Source organism: Dreissena polymorpha, chromosome 3 (genome assembly GCF_020536995.1).
Source record: "Dreissena polymorpha isolate Duluth1 chromosome 3, UMN_Dpol_1.0, whole genome shotgun sequence".
In the NCBI taxonomy this organism is placed as follows: Eukaryota; Metazoa; Mollusca; class Bivalvia; order Myida; family Dreissenidae; genus Dreissena; species Dreissena polymorpha.
Genome location: NC_068357.1, coordinates 33,569,457 through 33,583,393, shown reverse-complemented (window position 1 = coordinate 33,583,393; position 13,937 = coordinate 33,569,457). Strand labels below are relative to the sequence as shown.

At 34.7% G+C, this 13,937-nt stretch overlaps 1 protein-coding gene across 1 annotated transcript in view; it reads right to left on the bottom strand.

Annotated features, from left to right (window-relative positions):
- Positions 1–13,645, bottom strand: part of LOC127873622 (histone deacetylase 3-like) — a 58,078-nt gene extending 44,433 nt beyond the window's left edge. Inside the window, exons 1-3 of the mRNA XM_052417505.1 lie at positions 13,481–13,645; positions 9,127–9,209; positions 6,493–6,635 (exon numbers count right to left, since the gene is read on the bottom strand). Of these exons, the coding sequence (XP_052273465.1) occupies positions 6,493–6,635; positions 9,127–9,209; positions 13,481–13,547 (293 nt within the window). The 5' untranslated portion in view covers positions 13,548–13,645. The remainder of the gene's footprint in view (positions 1–6,492; positions 6,636–9,126; positions 9,210–13,480) is intronic.
- Between the last annotated feature and the right edge of the window lie 292 nt (positions 13,646–13,937).

Genomic DNA, 13,937 nt, shown 5'->3' with positions numbered 1-13,937 from the left:
AACTGCCCCCCCCCCCCGGCAGCCATGTTATTCAACTGACCAGAAACATTTTCGAACTCAACTCTTATATCAAGGAAACAAATGTTCTGACCAAATTTCATGAAAATTGGGCCAAAAATATGACTTCTAGAGTGTTCACATGTTTTCACTATATACATATAGAGAAAAATGCCCCGCCCACTGGCGGCCATGTTTTTTCACCGATCTGGACCATTTTGGAACTCATCCGAGATATCAATTAAACCAATGTTTTGACCAACTTTCATGATGATTGGGCAAAAATTGTGACTTCTAGAGTGTTCACAAGGTTTCTCTATAGCCAAATAAGGAAAACTGCCCAGCCAACTGGCAGCCATGTTTTTCAACAGACCGGAACCACTTTTGAACTTCACCAACATATCATTAAGACAAACATTTTGACAAAGTTACATGAAGATTGGGCATGAAATGTGACTTCTACAGTGTTTCCAAATTTTTTCTGTTTTTTTTTACCTAGTGTCCTAGATTTTGACCCGGCACGACCCAGTTTCAAACTCGACGGAGATTTCATTGGGACAAAGCTTCTGAACAAGTTTCATGAAGATCAGATAATAAATGTGGCCTCTAGAGTGTTTACGAACAAATGTGGATGGAAGGACGACGGGCAAAGACCGGTCACAAAAGCTCACCTGAGCAATCAGGTGAGCTAAAAAAAACTTTGACACAATCATTTGAGTTATAAATAATCAAAATAAAAAATCTGTACAGTAACTGTGAAAAGAACTTAAATTCTTGGTCAGGAAATATATAATCTGAGATTTATAATAACCGTAAATCTACGAATATAATACGCACTTTTTTACCTGCCGATTTTTTCTTCAAGTAGGGGGTGCGTATAATATACGAGTTTAGAGCAGAACAAAATTTTTCCTGTGCAAATTTTCAACTTAATCGCTGTTATTCGCTTCGCGGCAACCAGGGCTCGAAATTAACTTTTTTTTCTACTTGCAAAACATTGCGAGCAGCTTTAATACCAACTCGCAAAATCAAAAACAGTCTCGCAAATTTTGCAAGAAACATAAAAAAAAGTTTGGACGTTAATTTAGTACTATAAAAACAAAATAAAAAGTACTTAACATAAAAATTTTATTTCTGCAATCATACAAAGATATCAGTTCCTTGGACCATAAGGGTATTGTTTTCAAATATAAGTGTGTCGTGTTCACTCAGAAAACAAAGTTTAAGTGTCAGTTTTGGGATATTTTTAATGGGTTTTTAATCATTGAAAAAAATCAGCTATGATATCGTGTTGAGTGCGACTTCACCAAAATACAAATCAACGGTTAACTTTGCTTTATCTTTCGTATTTTTATTTCTGTCTGTAAACAAAGAAACTTATTATGTTTGGCTTCGACGCCATGTCTGTTCAAGTTCAATGAACAAATGTGAATAGTCGACTTTTTCACGTTTTTTGTACCAATACTATCCGCGTATCTGTACTATAAGTATACCAGTCTACATACAAGGTGCGCGCTTCCGCATACAGGTATTCAGACGTTTTATAAATTGACCTACGGTTTAGCGTTCATGACGTCGAGTGCATTTATATTACTAGTTTTTTTCCCACTATTTCTTTACTCGCAAAAAAGTACTAGTGGCTTAAAACTTAACTCGCAATCAGTATTTTACACTCGCATTTTGCGAGTGTGCGAGTGTTAATTTCGAGCCCTGGCGGCAACCATTTTGAACTACAACATAACATCAAAGGGGTGCAACAGGGCTCGCGCTGTTGTTCGCCATTTGAGTCATTTGCGAAAATATTGAGAATTAGGCTCAATAAAAATCTTATTTGTTAAAATGCGAAAATCTAGTAAAATTTCATTGAAAACATCCGTCATTTATATCGGACTGGTTTTCTATATTTGTCCCTTTGTTTTAATGAAAGTGTTCGCAATTCGAACAGTAAACGAAACCCGGTCTGTACCCGATTATGAGACATTGCTTGACCTTATTGTTATTGAAGTGCGCATGGTAGCTGGCCAATCAACATTGAGCTTGCTTACACATGAAATGACGTTGTCGAATGAAACATGAGAACGGGAGGAGCTATCGAATAATTTTGGGTCATCCATGCGCAGACACTGTATACTTTGAATACACAGTTAATATTGTCGTCTGCCTACAAAATAGTGACTGGACGCTAAGTCGTATAAAGAGATTAGCAAATGAAAAAAAAACAACTGACAATACCCGTAAATAAATATTTCTTAGCTGACCGCAATTTATCATTCTACCGCATATTTACCATATCTGAAGTAAAGAGTGGTAATTAAATAATTAGTTTTATGATGCTAATAGAGTCTATTACACCTGTCTGCCGATTGCCGCATTAAATTGAAATGTGATAATTAATTTTTTTTTACTCCCAAACTAGCCTTATAATGACAGCAGCGTATTTAAATTAACTAGATCATGAAAAACACGAGCGGTTTAATTGTATTTTAAGTTATATTAAAGTATTGAGTTTGTAACTCGAAAAAAGAAAAAGTAATTAATCTAGACAACTATAAAAACGGAAGTAACCATTTTGTCTTCTTATTACTTTATATTATTATTATAATTATTATCGTCCCGAATATTGTCAAATTGAATTAAATGTGAAAACAAACAACAGCGTCTCTGCTTCTTTCTTTTGTAATTATGACTGCTTGACCCGGATGTCAGCAAGGGGCCTGTGTGTTATCAGTAACAATCAATGGTAATATAAACAATAGACAGAGATATTTATTATGCAACTGTCATAACAACAGCACAATAACACATCCCAATCAAAATACCAGGGTAACAGATAGTTGACAACACCAAATTGATTTGCTATTTTCACAGCACACAAATATATTGACACATTTTTTCGGAAATGGCCGATTTCAGACACTGATTTTTTTTAGTGCGTATTTTACTCGGATTTTCAATTTTTACCGATAAATTTTGACCAAACTCGGGGGTGCGTATTATGCACGAGGGCGTATTATATTCGTGGATTTACGGTATATAAATTACTTCTCTTGAAAATAATTGTCTCTAACAAATCTCTATTTATAGTAGCAAATAATTAAAAGCCACTACCGTGACTGTAGATCCACCACTCAAAATGTGCAGCTCCATGAGATACACATGCATGCCAAATATCAGGTTGCTATGTTCAATATTGAATAATCATCTCCCTTTAAAGCTTATTACTTCCCTTGGATTTGTATTTTTGACCTTAGACCTTGAAGGATGACCTTGACCTTTTACCATGATGTGTTTGTCAGAAACACAATGCCGCCTACTGCGCCGCTTTGTTTTATTTAACAAAAATATTTAATTTTGCAGGTCAGATAATTATGTCCATTTAAAGCTTATTACTTCCCTTGAATTAGTTTTTTTGACCCCTTGACCTAGTTTTTGACCCGGCATGACCCGTATTCGAACTTGACGTAGATATTGTCTAGATACAACTTCTGACCAAGTTTCTTAAAGATTGGATGAAAACTATTTGAATAAGAGAGCGGACACGAAAAGTGTGAAAGACAGACTGACTGACAGACTGATGGACAGTGCGAAAAATATATATACCCCCTTTTCTTCGAAAGGGGGCATAAAAAAACATCAGTGAAAAACAATAAGAAACTGTTCAAATTTGCAGTAAGTTTATGTTATACCTGCGTGCTTCATTAATCCATTTAGGACTATCTATATTGCAGTCAACGACAATATTTCGCTGCAGTAAACAAGTTAAAATGGTATTTTGTTTGCCCATATTTAATAATAGACTACTGCTTTCCTTCATGTACATGCCATGCCATGCCATTAATTGCCCCATTGGTGAAAAAAGGTACCATGTGACATTTAATTTCAATGTTACATGGTGCCTTGTTTGCACCAATGAGGCGGTTTCTTGCGACCATATAATTGTAATAAGAGTGGCTTGCCAAACGTATTTAAAGGAACATAATTTTTGCATTGTTTAAAAATATATCATTAATATCATTATCATTAATTTACTTGCAAAGCTGTTATATTTGAAACAGTTTTAAATAATCATAATAACAAGGTGAGTAATAAAATAAAACATGTTCATAGCTACCACTACACTGAGCATCCATGCGAAACCCTCATGTATTTAAAACCCCATATCAGTAATACAACGTTTTACTTGCTACATTATATCAATGAAATGTATTACAATACTTGCAATTTTGATTGATAATTAAGACAAAACATATGTTTTTTTATTCATTTTCTTTAGTCTGGAGTATATTTTTACTTGTTTGACTTGAATGCATACATACTTTCTTCTTTGAATCATTGGCAATTGAAAATTGTCATGTTGCCAAACAGTGAACAAGTCCTTTAACCAGTAATAGTTTAAAGCAAGTGGGTACTGTCTGATAGATTGAATACTAAACTATATACATTATTATTAATTTACTGGTACATGTAGATGAATTGACCAGTCGCCAACTCCGCCCACATTTTGTCGATCAGCCAATCAGATATCGATTTTTCACACACCCCTCAGCAACGCTTATCTGGCCGCCATTTTTCCGACAAACAAAGCGTGTTGTACATATGGAATGGACGTAATTTTTAAGAGTTTACACAGATTTTATATCAAATGCATGATCATTACTGTTCGATCATTATTCAAAATTGTAGGTGCTATACATACTTTATAAAAGGTTATTATTTTATCTTTATTTCTTGAACATATGAACAAGTGATGAGAAAACAAACACAATAAATAGTTTAACCACACCAGGTGTGTGTTCTATAAAACATGTTATACCGTTTGATGCACAATATTATTAAGCAGTTTGGGCAACATAATAATTGCCACACGTGCTTATTAATCTCAGCGTAATTGTCGATGATTAATAAATAACAGTATGTTGCGTGGATTTCAGAATGAAGGAACATTAAGGCATTGTTAGGTACTGTACACAAGAAAAGAAAACTATTTAATTACTTAAATGATTTCCAATTATATATTTATTTTCTGTGGATCATAAACAAGGGAAATCATTATAATTTATTAACTTAAATATTGTTTTAACTAAAGTAAAAACAACAAAAAGGTGATTTCAACGCGGCTTAGCCAGCTTAAAGCGACTTCAAGTGTAAAATGTACGGCTTATAATACAACAACAACATTTCTAATACAACATATATTGATACGGGGAGAAATGTGAAAATTGCAATTAACATATAAGGGCCATCTTGTTATAAATAAGCAAATGCATAATATGCTAAATGTATTCAATTCGAGTGTTTGTGAACAGCACCGTAATACCAACACTCATTTTTTGATAGTGAAATGTAACAGGTTCGCATTTAACATAAATGAAATAAAATGCATATAAGACTATCAGTTAATGAAACCACGAAATTAGGCCTGTATTAAATTATGGTTACAATCAAAATTTAATTTATATCTAAATAAAAAAAATCGGTGTCTTTTTAAAAATAACACAATAAAACAAAGATCTAAACATTTTTAATAAACAAAAAAGCCATCATGATATGGATATGTCATTTGCATTTAATAAAAATATTTTCAAAATTATATATGAATAGCCACTGTCAGACGGTGTGAATACAAGTTCAAAATCAATATGAAATAAATGCTCATTTTTACAACGGATTTTTCATCAACTCCCTATATAATATGTATAAGAAACGTTTCTGATAGTCAGTCTGCCGTTAACTCATTTATTTTGATTACACCATTTCTCGCTAAAGTTTTTATGATTGTATTAACGTTTTACAAAGCAGTTTAGTTTAGTGTGCGGCTTTAATAATTTATATTATAGAAAAGAGCATAATACATCATGACAAATATAGAATTTCCCTCACGTAATCCGCTATAATTGCAATCTGCTTGTCGGAGTTTTCTAATCACTAGACCACGTGACTATGTGGGCGGAGCGATCGATAATTTGGCGACTGGTCAATTTATTGACATACTTGCAAATCTAAGAATTACTGATTCTGACTTAAATCTCTACTTAGGGAGAAACAAAATGATCTTTTGCAATCCACAGGCACAGAGAACTGGATTTACGCAGGCATGTTCCCCCAAAAAAGTTTTTAAACAACCATGGGAAAATAAAGATTCTCAAACTCTGAAAAATCGGAAAATAAATCTGAAATGTCTCAAAAGCCTCAAGCTTTGTACACAAAAGTGTGTGGCGTTCTGAGAAAACTGGGCTTAATGCATGTGTGTAAAGTGTCATCCCAGATCAGCCTGTGCAGTCCGCACAGGCTAATCAGGGATGACACTTTCCGCCTTAACTGGATTTTTGTGTAGAAGAGACTTCCTTTAAACAAAAAATACCATAAAAGGGGAAAGTTTCGTCTCTGATTAGCCTGTGCAGACTACACTGGCTTATCTGGAACAACACTTGACGCACATGCATTAAATCCCCTTTTCACAGAGCACGGCCCATTTCTTGCACTGTTTTGCCTTACCAGTCGTCCCCTACGTTAAACATGCTCAGCTGCTTTGTAAAATTCTGTACATTCTGTGGTGAGACTCTCATCAGGAAGTCTATGTAGTCTTCCGAGTGGAAGCGGCACATGTCATGCATGGAAGCCTTGTAGGGTCGATACACCTGCAAAATATATCAGCCTTGTTTTGGGAAAACTAAGCTTAATGCAAGCGCCTATTGTTGTCTTGGATAAGACCGGCATAATAGGGACAACACTATCTTTCAGTTTGTTATAAGAGACAAAATTCCTAAAGGGTTTACCTATGCACATGCATTGAGTTGCCTTTTGAGAAAACTGGGCATAATGCTTGTGGGTGAATTGTCATCCCGGCTTAGCCTGTGCAGTTTGCACAGGCTAATCAGGGACGACACTTTCAGCTTTTATGACATTTTTCGTTTAAATCTTAGCAAAAATCCAATTTGGGCGGAAAGTGTTGTCCCTGATTAGCCTGTTCAGACTCCACAGGCTTATCTAGGACTTCACTTTACCCACATGCATTAAGCCCCTTTTTCCCAGAATAGGGCTCATATAACAAGCTCAAATTTATGTCTTAATGACATGTGAGTACACTTCTGGACATTATAGAGCCTGGACATTATAGAGCCTGAGTGTAATTTAATTGCAATTCTCTCGTATCTGTTTCGTTGCCCCTCCAGACACAAACATTGTAAAAAACAAGATGTGTTTGTGAAACACAATGTCCCCCTATATGATGTTTGACCTTGTAGGATGACCTTGACATTGTGAAGGATGACCTTGACCTTTCACCACTCAAAATGTGCAGCTCCATGAGATACACATGCATGCCAAATATCAAGTTGCTATCTTCAATATTGCAAAAGTATTCATAAAATAAGCGATTTGGGCCACATATATTTGATCTCTGACCTTGAAGGATGACCTTGACCTTGACCTTTCACCACTCAAAATGTGCAGCTCCATGACATGCACATGCATGCCAAATATCAAGTTGCTATCTTCAATATTGCAAAAGTATTTATAAAATAAGCGATTAGGGCCACATTTATTTGACCTATGACCTTGAAGGATGACCTTGACCTTTCACCACTCAAAATGTGCAGCTCCATGAGATACACATGCATGCCAAATATCAAGTTGATATCATCAATATTGCAAAAGTATTCATAAAATGAGCGATTTTGGCCACATATATTTGACCTCTGACCTTGAAGGATGACCTTGACCTTGACCTTTCACAACTCAAAATATGCAGCTTCATGAGATACACATGCATGCCAAATATGAAGTTGCTATCTTCAATATAGCAAAAGTTATTGCAAAATGTTAAAGTTGGCACAAACAGACAGACAGACCAACAGACCAACAGACAGACAGGGCAAAAACAATATGTCCCCCACTACTATAGTGGGGGACATAATAAAAATTTTTGTTTACATTTAATATAGTTGTGCAAATATTTGAATTTATACAAATACTTTGGTTAAAAACATTATTACTAGGGTTGGTAATGAATAGCCAGATATCTGAATACTGGCTAAGTATCTGAATAATCAAAATAAATCAGAACTCTAGATTTAACCAATGTCAGGGCTCCCACTGTTGTTTGCCAAATTCACCAATGGCAAAAAAAAATCAATTTCTTGCCATCAATATACTCGTTTGGGGAAAATGCCTGGCAATTTTTTTTTAAGCGCATTAGTATCAGAAAAGGCATTGTATAGAAGTATGAGCGCCCTAGATGTTGGTCTGTATTCTGTGTTATGTTGAATTCTCAAATGAGCATAATTAAATCTGTAACCCAAAAAACTTAATTTCAACTAGATGTTAACAAATTCTAGCTTAACATAAACCTTGCCAATGTAGTTTGTTATGTTCCTTTGTCCTGATAAAAAGGCACCGAATTGTTACCCCAGTACACGTACAATGTAGCATCAAGTCCATGGAAAGCATGTGTATTCAATTTTGTATAAACACTTTGAAGCTCACAGAATATTGATTTATTTTAATTTCTGTTAAATGGTGCTTAGTTCATTCTAACAAAATGAAATTGCTAATAATTTAAAATAGACATTTCCTCAAATTACTTGCATATCAAGCATGCTGTATCTTTATCGTTACTGTCGTGATTTATACAGTTATTGTATTGTATACTGATGAAACAGAAAATCCAAATAAGTCCAAAAAACCAATCACTTTATAATTCTTATGATTTTACTGTTGTACAGATGTAACTGCATCTTTTTAACCCTTTGCATGCTAGGAAATTTGTTGTCTGCTAAAATGTCGTCTGCTGAATTTCTAAAATAAGCATTTTCTTGGATTTTTTTTCAAAGAATACTATCAGAATAGCAAACAGTTTGGATCCAGATGAGACGCCACGTTCTGTGGCGTCTCATCTGGATCCAAACTGTTTGCAAAGGCCTTAAAAATTCGGTTCCCGCACTGAAAGGGTTAACCCATTAATGCCTAGCGTCTAGAAAAAAAGGCCTTGGCAAACAGCTCTAGACCCAGATGAGACGCCGCATGATGCGGCTAGACATCCCTAATTTTGGAAATAAATTGATCCAATTTAGCAGGATGGGAGAGTCCAATAGGCATAAATGGGTTAAGTCACGGCCATGTTTGGTCTACCTGCATCCTCTTGTGCAGATTGTAATGCATGACCAGGCAGTGTGTCAGTGCAATTCTCTGGGGTTTCATGGGATGACCAGGACCTGAAACAAAATGATGCGTTAGATGAGGGTTTGGAAGGAAATTAGAATAGGCCATCAGATACTATCAATTGATGACTGGTTAAATTTATCATTTTTCTGGATTCAAATTTCAGTTTTTGTTATATGCAGAAATCACTCGCATTATACAAATGAAGAACATCTATAAGCATATTCTTTTCACATTTCAACTGAACAGACAGATCTGAACTAAGATTTCAACGTTCAATTATCTCTGTGTGCCTGCAAAAACTTACTCTTTGTTCTCCTTAAGACTAAAACTCACTTAAAAACTTTAAGTGTGTGTTTCTCAAGCTTTAAAGGGGCCTTTTCACAGATTTTGGCATTTTTTTAACTTATTCATTAAATGCTTTATATTTATAAATGTAAACATTGGATCGTAAAAGCTGCAGTAAAAAATCAAGAATAAAATTAAAAAAAGGAAAAGAACATTGCCCGGAGCAGGTTTCGAACCAGTGACCCCTGGAGTCCTGCCAGAGTCCTGAAGTAAAAACGCTTTAGCCTACTGAGCTATTCCGCCGAGTACACATACTGGACGTATTTTATACCTTATATAATCAATCTTCGTAGTTTCACAAAATTTAACGACAAAAACAGAACTCTCCAAATTATTCAATCGTTTCGCGTTGCAACGCTTTATAATTTTTAGGTTTTAAAATCGTCAAAAGATGCATATAATGGCTATATTACACCATGGTAAATGTTCAGTATTACTGTTTCCTCACAAATATCATAACTAAAACGAAAATGTGCGAATCTGAAACAACTTTTTTCAATTTTGTCAATTTACCAAAGCGTGAAAAGATCCCTTTAAAGCAAAAACTATTTAAAACAACACACAGTATCTCACTTGCTTTTTCTACAACAAAGTAAGAGGAGTAGGTCAAATTAAGGCCAACATAGAGATCTGAGAATAGGATTGTATTGTATATGTTATATCTCTCTTGAGTTACAAATAATTTTCATAAAGATGTTACATCACAAATATTGTATTAGTATATGGCCATGAATCAGTATAAACATATTAATTAACCTTTGTTCTTTAGATTATTTTTTTCAAATGTTTATCTTCTGTAAACATCAAAAGAATAGATTCTGTCGATAGTGTCAAACCGTCATCTTGAAAGTAAGGTATTTCTTGAGTCGTGGGTTTTGGTTGGCCTTTCCAATTTCAAGATTTCCATGAAATTGGCGATTGAAAAAATAGACCCTCTGATTTTGAAATTCACTCTCTAAATTCCTGTTTTCAGGCAGTATAAATTGCCAGCAATATTGTGTATCAATATTCCATACTATAAAAGAGCACTCAGTACCTACTTCCGCACGTAATCGCCATAAATTAAGTATGGAGTAAAAGATAATCCACTGATACATGTAAGAGATAGCATGACGTGCATATCAAATATTACAGCTACATTACACAGTCACGTATGCTGACACACAGTGTTACAGCTAGGATTTGAAAAGGGGAGGGGCTATTTTGTCAAAAGTGCACTTTCAAGCATGCAGTATTTTGTTAAATGGGCACTTTCTAGTGTGCAGTCTTATCCGGAATGCTTCCTGTTGCATATTAATTTTTATATCATCAATAATTGTTTATATATTTTATTTTCATTATTATTAAACCATGCCAGTATAATTTCTTCATCGAGGAATAAATTTATACAATGTTAATTACAATATGCAAATTTAATTGTGCATATAATTGTATTATTATACAACGAATTCTTGTGGTATGATTTTTACAATGTCTATATATTCACAGACTTCCTGAAACTCAACATCCTTCAGTCAGACATTTGGTCTGACTGGTCAGAATTTTCTGTCAGACCTTAGGTTATTCTGTCAGACCAAAGAAAATACATGAAATTTCAAACAAAACTTAGAAAAAAGTAAATAATGAGAAAAACAGTAATATTGCTTTATCATTTTATTTTTTTATCATATTACTTTGAGTAACAAAGTAAAGTAACAAAGTTTGTTCACATCCACTTCCTCATTATTAAAGTCACTAATAAAATCATTATCTGTATCCTATCTATTTAAAAGCTTAATGTCATCTTCACTGTTGTCTTGTCCCCAGTCTTCTTCATCGTTCTCCTAGTGTCCAGGCTTGGGCTCCTTGGGGGCAATTGCTCTGGAAAGAAATGATAACATCATTTTATTCTCATCACATTGTTTTGAGTAACAAAGAAATTTGTTTAAATTCACTTCCTCATCTTGAAAGTTTCTACAGAAATCATTACCACCCCATACTATTCCAGACCATAAAATTCCAGACAGGCTGTGCATGTCATTTTACCAGTTTCTGGATTAAATGACAACCATGATCTGCCTGTCTTCTAAGACTCAACGAATTTACAAGGGGGCGCTTATCCTCGTATTTTTCCATTTGCTCACGGGCGTTTGCAAGTCGTCATCGGCAATGTTTTGGATTTTCAGGCTTTGAGAGATTCAAAAACTTCCACATTATTGATATTTACTTATTTACTACAAATTTACTTAATTCAAAAGAAGTAAAATGAAAATGAAATCACCTGGTAATAAATCCCCGTTAAACTCCATGCGTGTTCCTGTATATGATTCATAACAGCAAGCTGTTCTTTTGTTTACCTTTCACTTTTGTTTAAACTAAAAGTCGATCGAATGAAGGTCAAATGTACTGATTCCGGCTTGAAGCATGCACTTATTTACTCATCAACAATATGCAGGGAACCAAATGCATTTCTAGAACTTTATTCACAAAACACCGACAGATTATTTCCGATTTTTGACAAGTAGACTTTGGACCAATCAACAGCGGGTTAACTGACCGGCGAAAACACTCATATTTCTCAAAATCGACAAAGAACGTATTCCGCCGTATTAAACTGATGTTATATAAATACTTTTAAAGTTCTTGGGAAAATCCGAAACTATTTGTGTTGGACATTTTTGGCCGACAAGTTAAGAATTTTGATCGGCCCATGACTGCTTGTGTCTGACATGTCCGTAGGTCAACTGGAGTTTTGGGAAGTCTGTATTCATAGTAGACATAATGTGTTTGTATGTCTCTCTGCACATACCTATGGACAAGGTAATTTTTTTATATGATCTCATAAAAAAAAATTAAAAAAAATATATATATTTTTCAAATTAAAATAATTTTTTTAGTTGCAGAGCGGGGCCTCGGAATGGCAGGGTGGGGCTTTGGAAAGGCAGGGCAGGACGCACTTCTTTTTAGGCCTAGCTGGAGCACTGCTGACACGGATGCATCACGAGAAAAGGTAACTTTCGAGTCGCCAAACTGTTATGTTCCCTGTCCAATTAGTTTACGAGAATGCTTATGAGGGCAGGGTTAAATTGGATTGCAATTGAGGGAACAAACAAATCACAGGTTGGGCTACAAAGACCTCGTGAAGAGGCTAGTAGGACCTTAAAATAAACTCTGATGTACACACATGAGGAACAAACATGGTTCGGCATGTTGATTGCTAGGCAAAGGAAGCGAATTTTGTCGGCGATAATTTTTTTGTTTTATTGCTTCAGACAGGAAGCTGCTTTACTTTGATGACGTCAAACTGTCAATTCACACAGACAGCAAATTTTCAAAATACTTTAACTGACTCTTTGTTTACAATTCCAGTAAAAAAAACAAAAAACACTTGCTAACATTAAACTTTGGATTAAATTATCAAAATAAAGCAAAAGCGAAGTTGAAAAATATTATTAAATTAATTTGAGTCACTTCAAATAAGACAATTTGCGTTGTAAATCAACGAGTTTTCATGACAATAACAACTTTAACAAACATCACCGCATCAACGTGGGGATCGATCTACCTCGATTTTTTTTTCATGGACAATTTCATAAGTCAAGTAAGTGCAAACAAATAATTTGTGTAAGAGTAGTTTATCTTATAAATATAATATTTATGCAATGGGCATTGCATTGCTTAATGGTGTGCATTGAATTACAGAAATGATCATTACGATGCGCACTTTTTAATATTAACGGGAAAAGAACGCACTGCGCACCTTTATCTCGATCTCTGATAATATGTGCCTGTTTTTGTTGCATTTTCGATTAGCAAACGATGGTGACTGTGTCAAAGCTTTTTAAGGTTCCTAACTTCATCATTTGCGAACGTTTTATCAAGTAATTTCACGCGATCTCAACAAAAAAAAACAACCAAATTACGAAATAAACAACTTTCCGGCAGAAACGGTATCCAAATAAGCATTCAAAGAGGCATGGTCGAATCTCATACTCACCATAGTGAAAATTACCGACGTCAGGGTCGTATGAATATGCTACAATTGGCGAAGAAGGCATAATCATATGTAAATAGTATTTAACTGTACAAAAATAAATTATTTTTCCACCATTGTTTTGTATACTAATTTTAGTGGTTTTCAAACGAAGAGTTACTTCAAACAGGTTACACACAACTGAAAACTGGTTGCATTACAACTTAAACAATATATCCATGGCGGGTTTACATACAATACATGCTTAAACTTACAGAATGTTAGAGTGTAATTTATGATGTTTGCTGATACTAAGATCGAAAATATTTTTAATCTACCATCTAAACAAACATTTCTGATGATGGTTATGGGAGTATATTTGAGTCGTGTTCTGAGAAAACTGGGCATAATGCATGTGCGTAAAGTGTCATAGCCTGTGAAGTACGCAAAGTCTAATCAGGGACGACACTTTTCGTCTAAA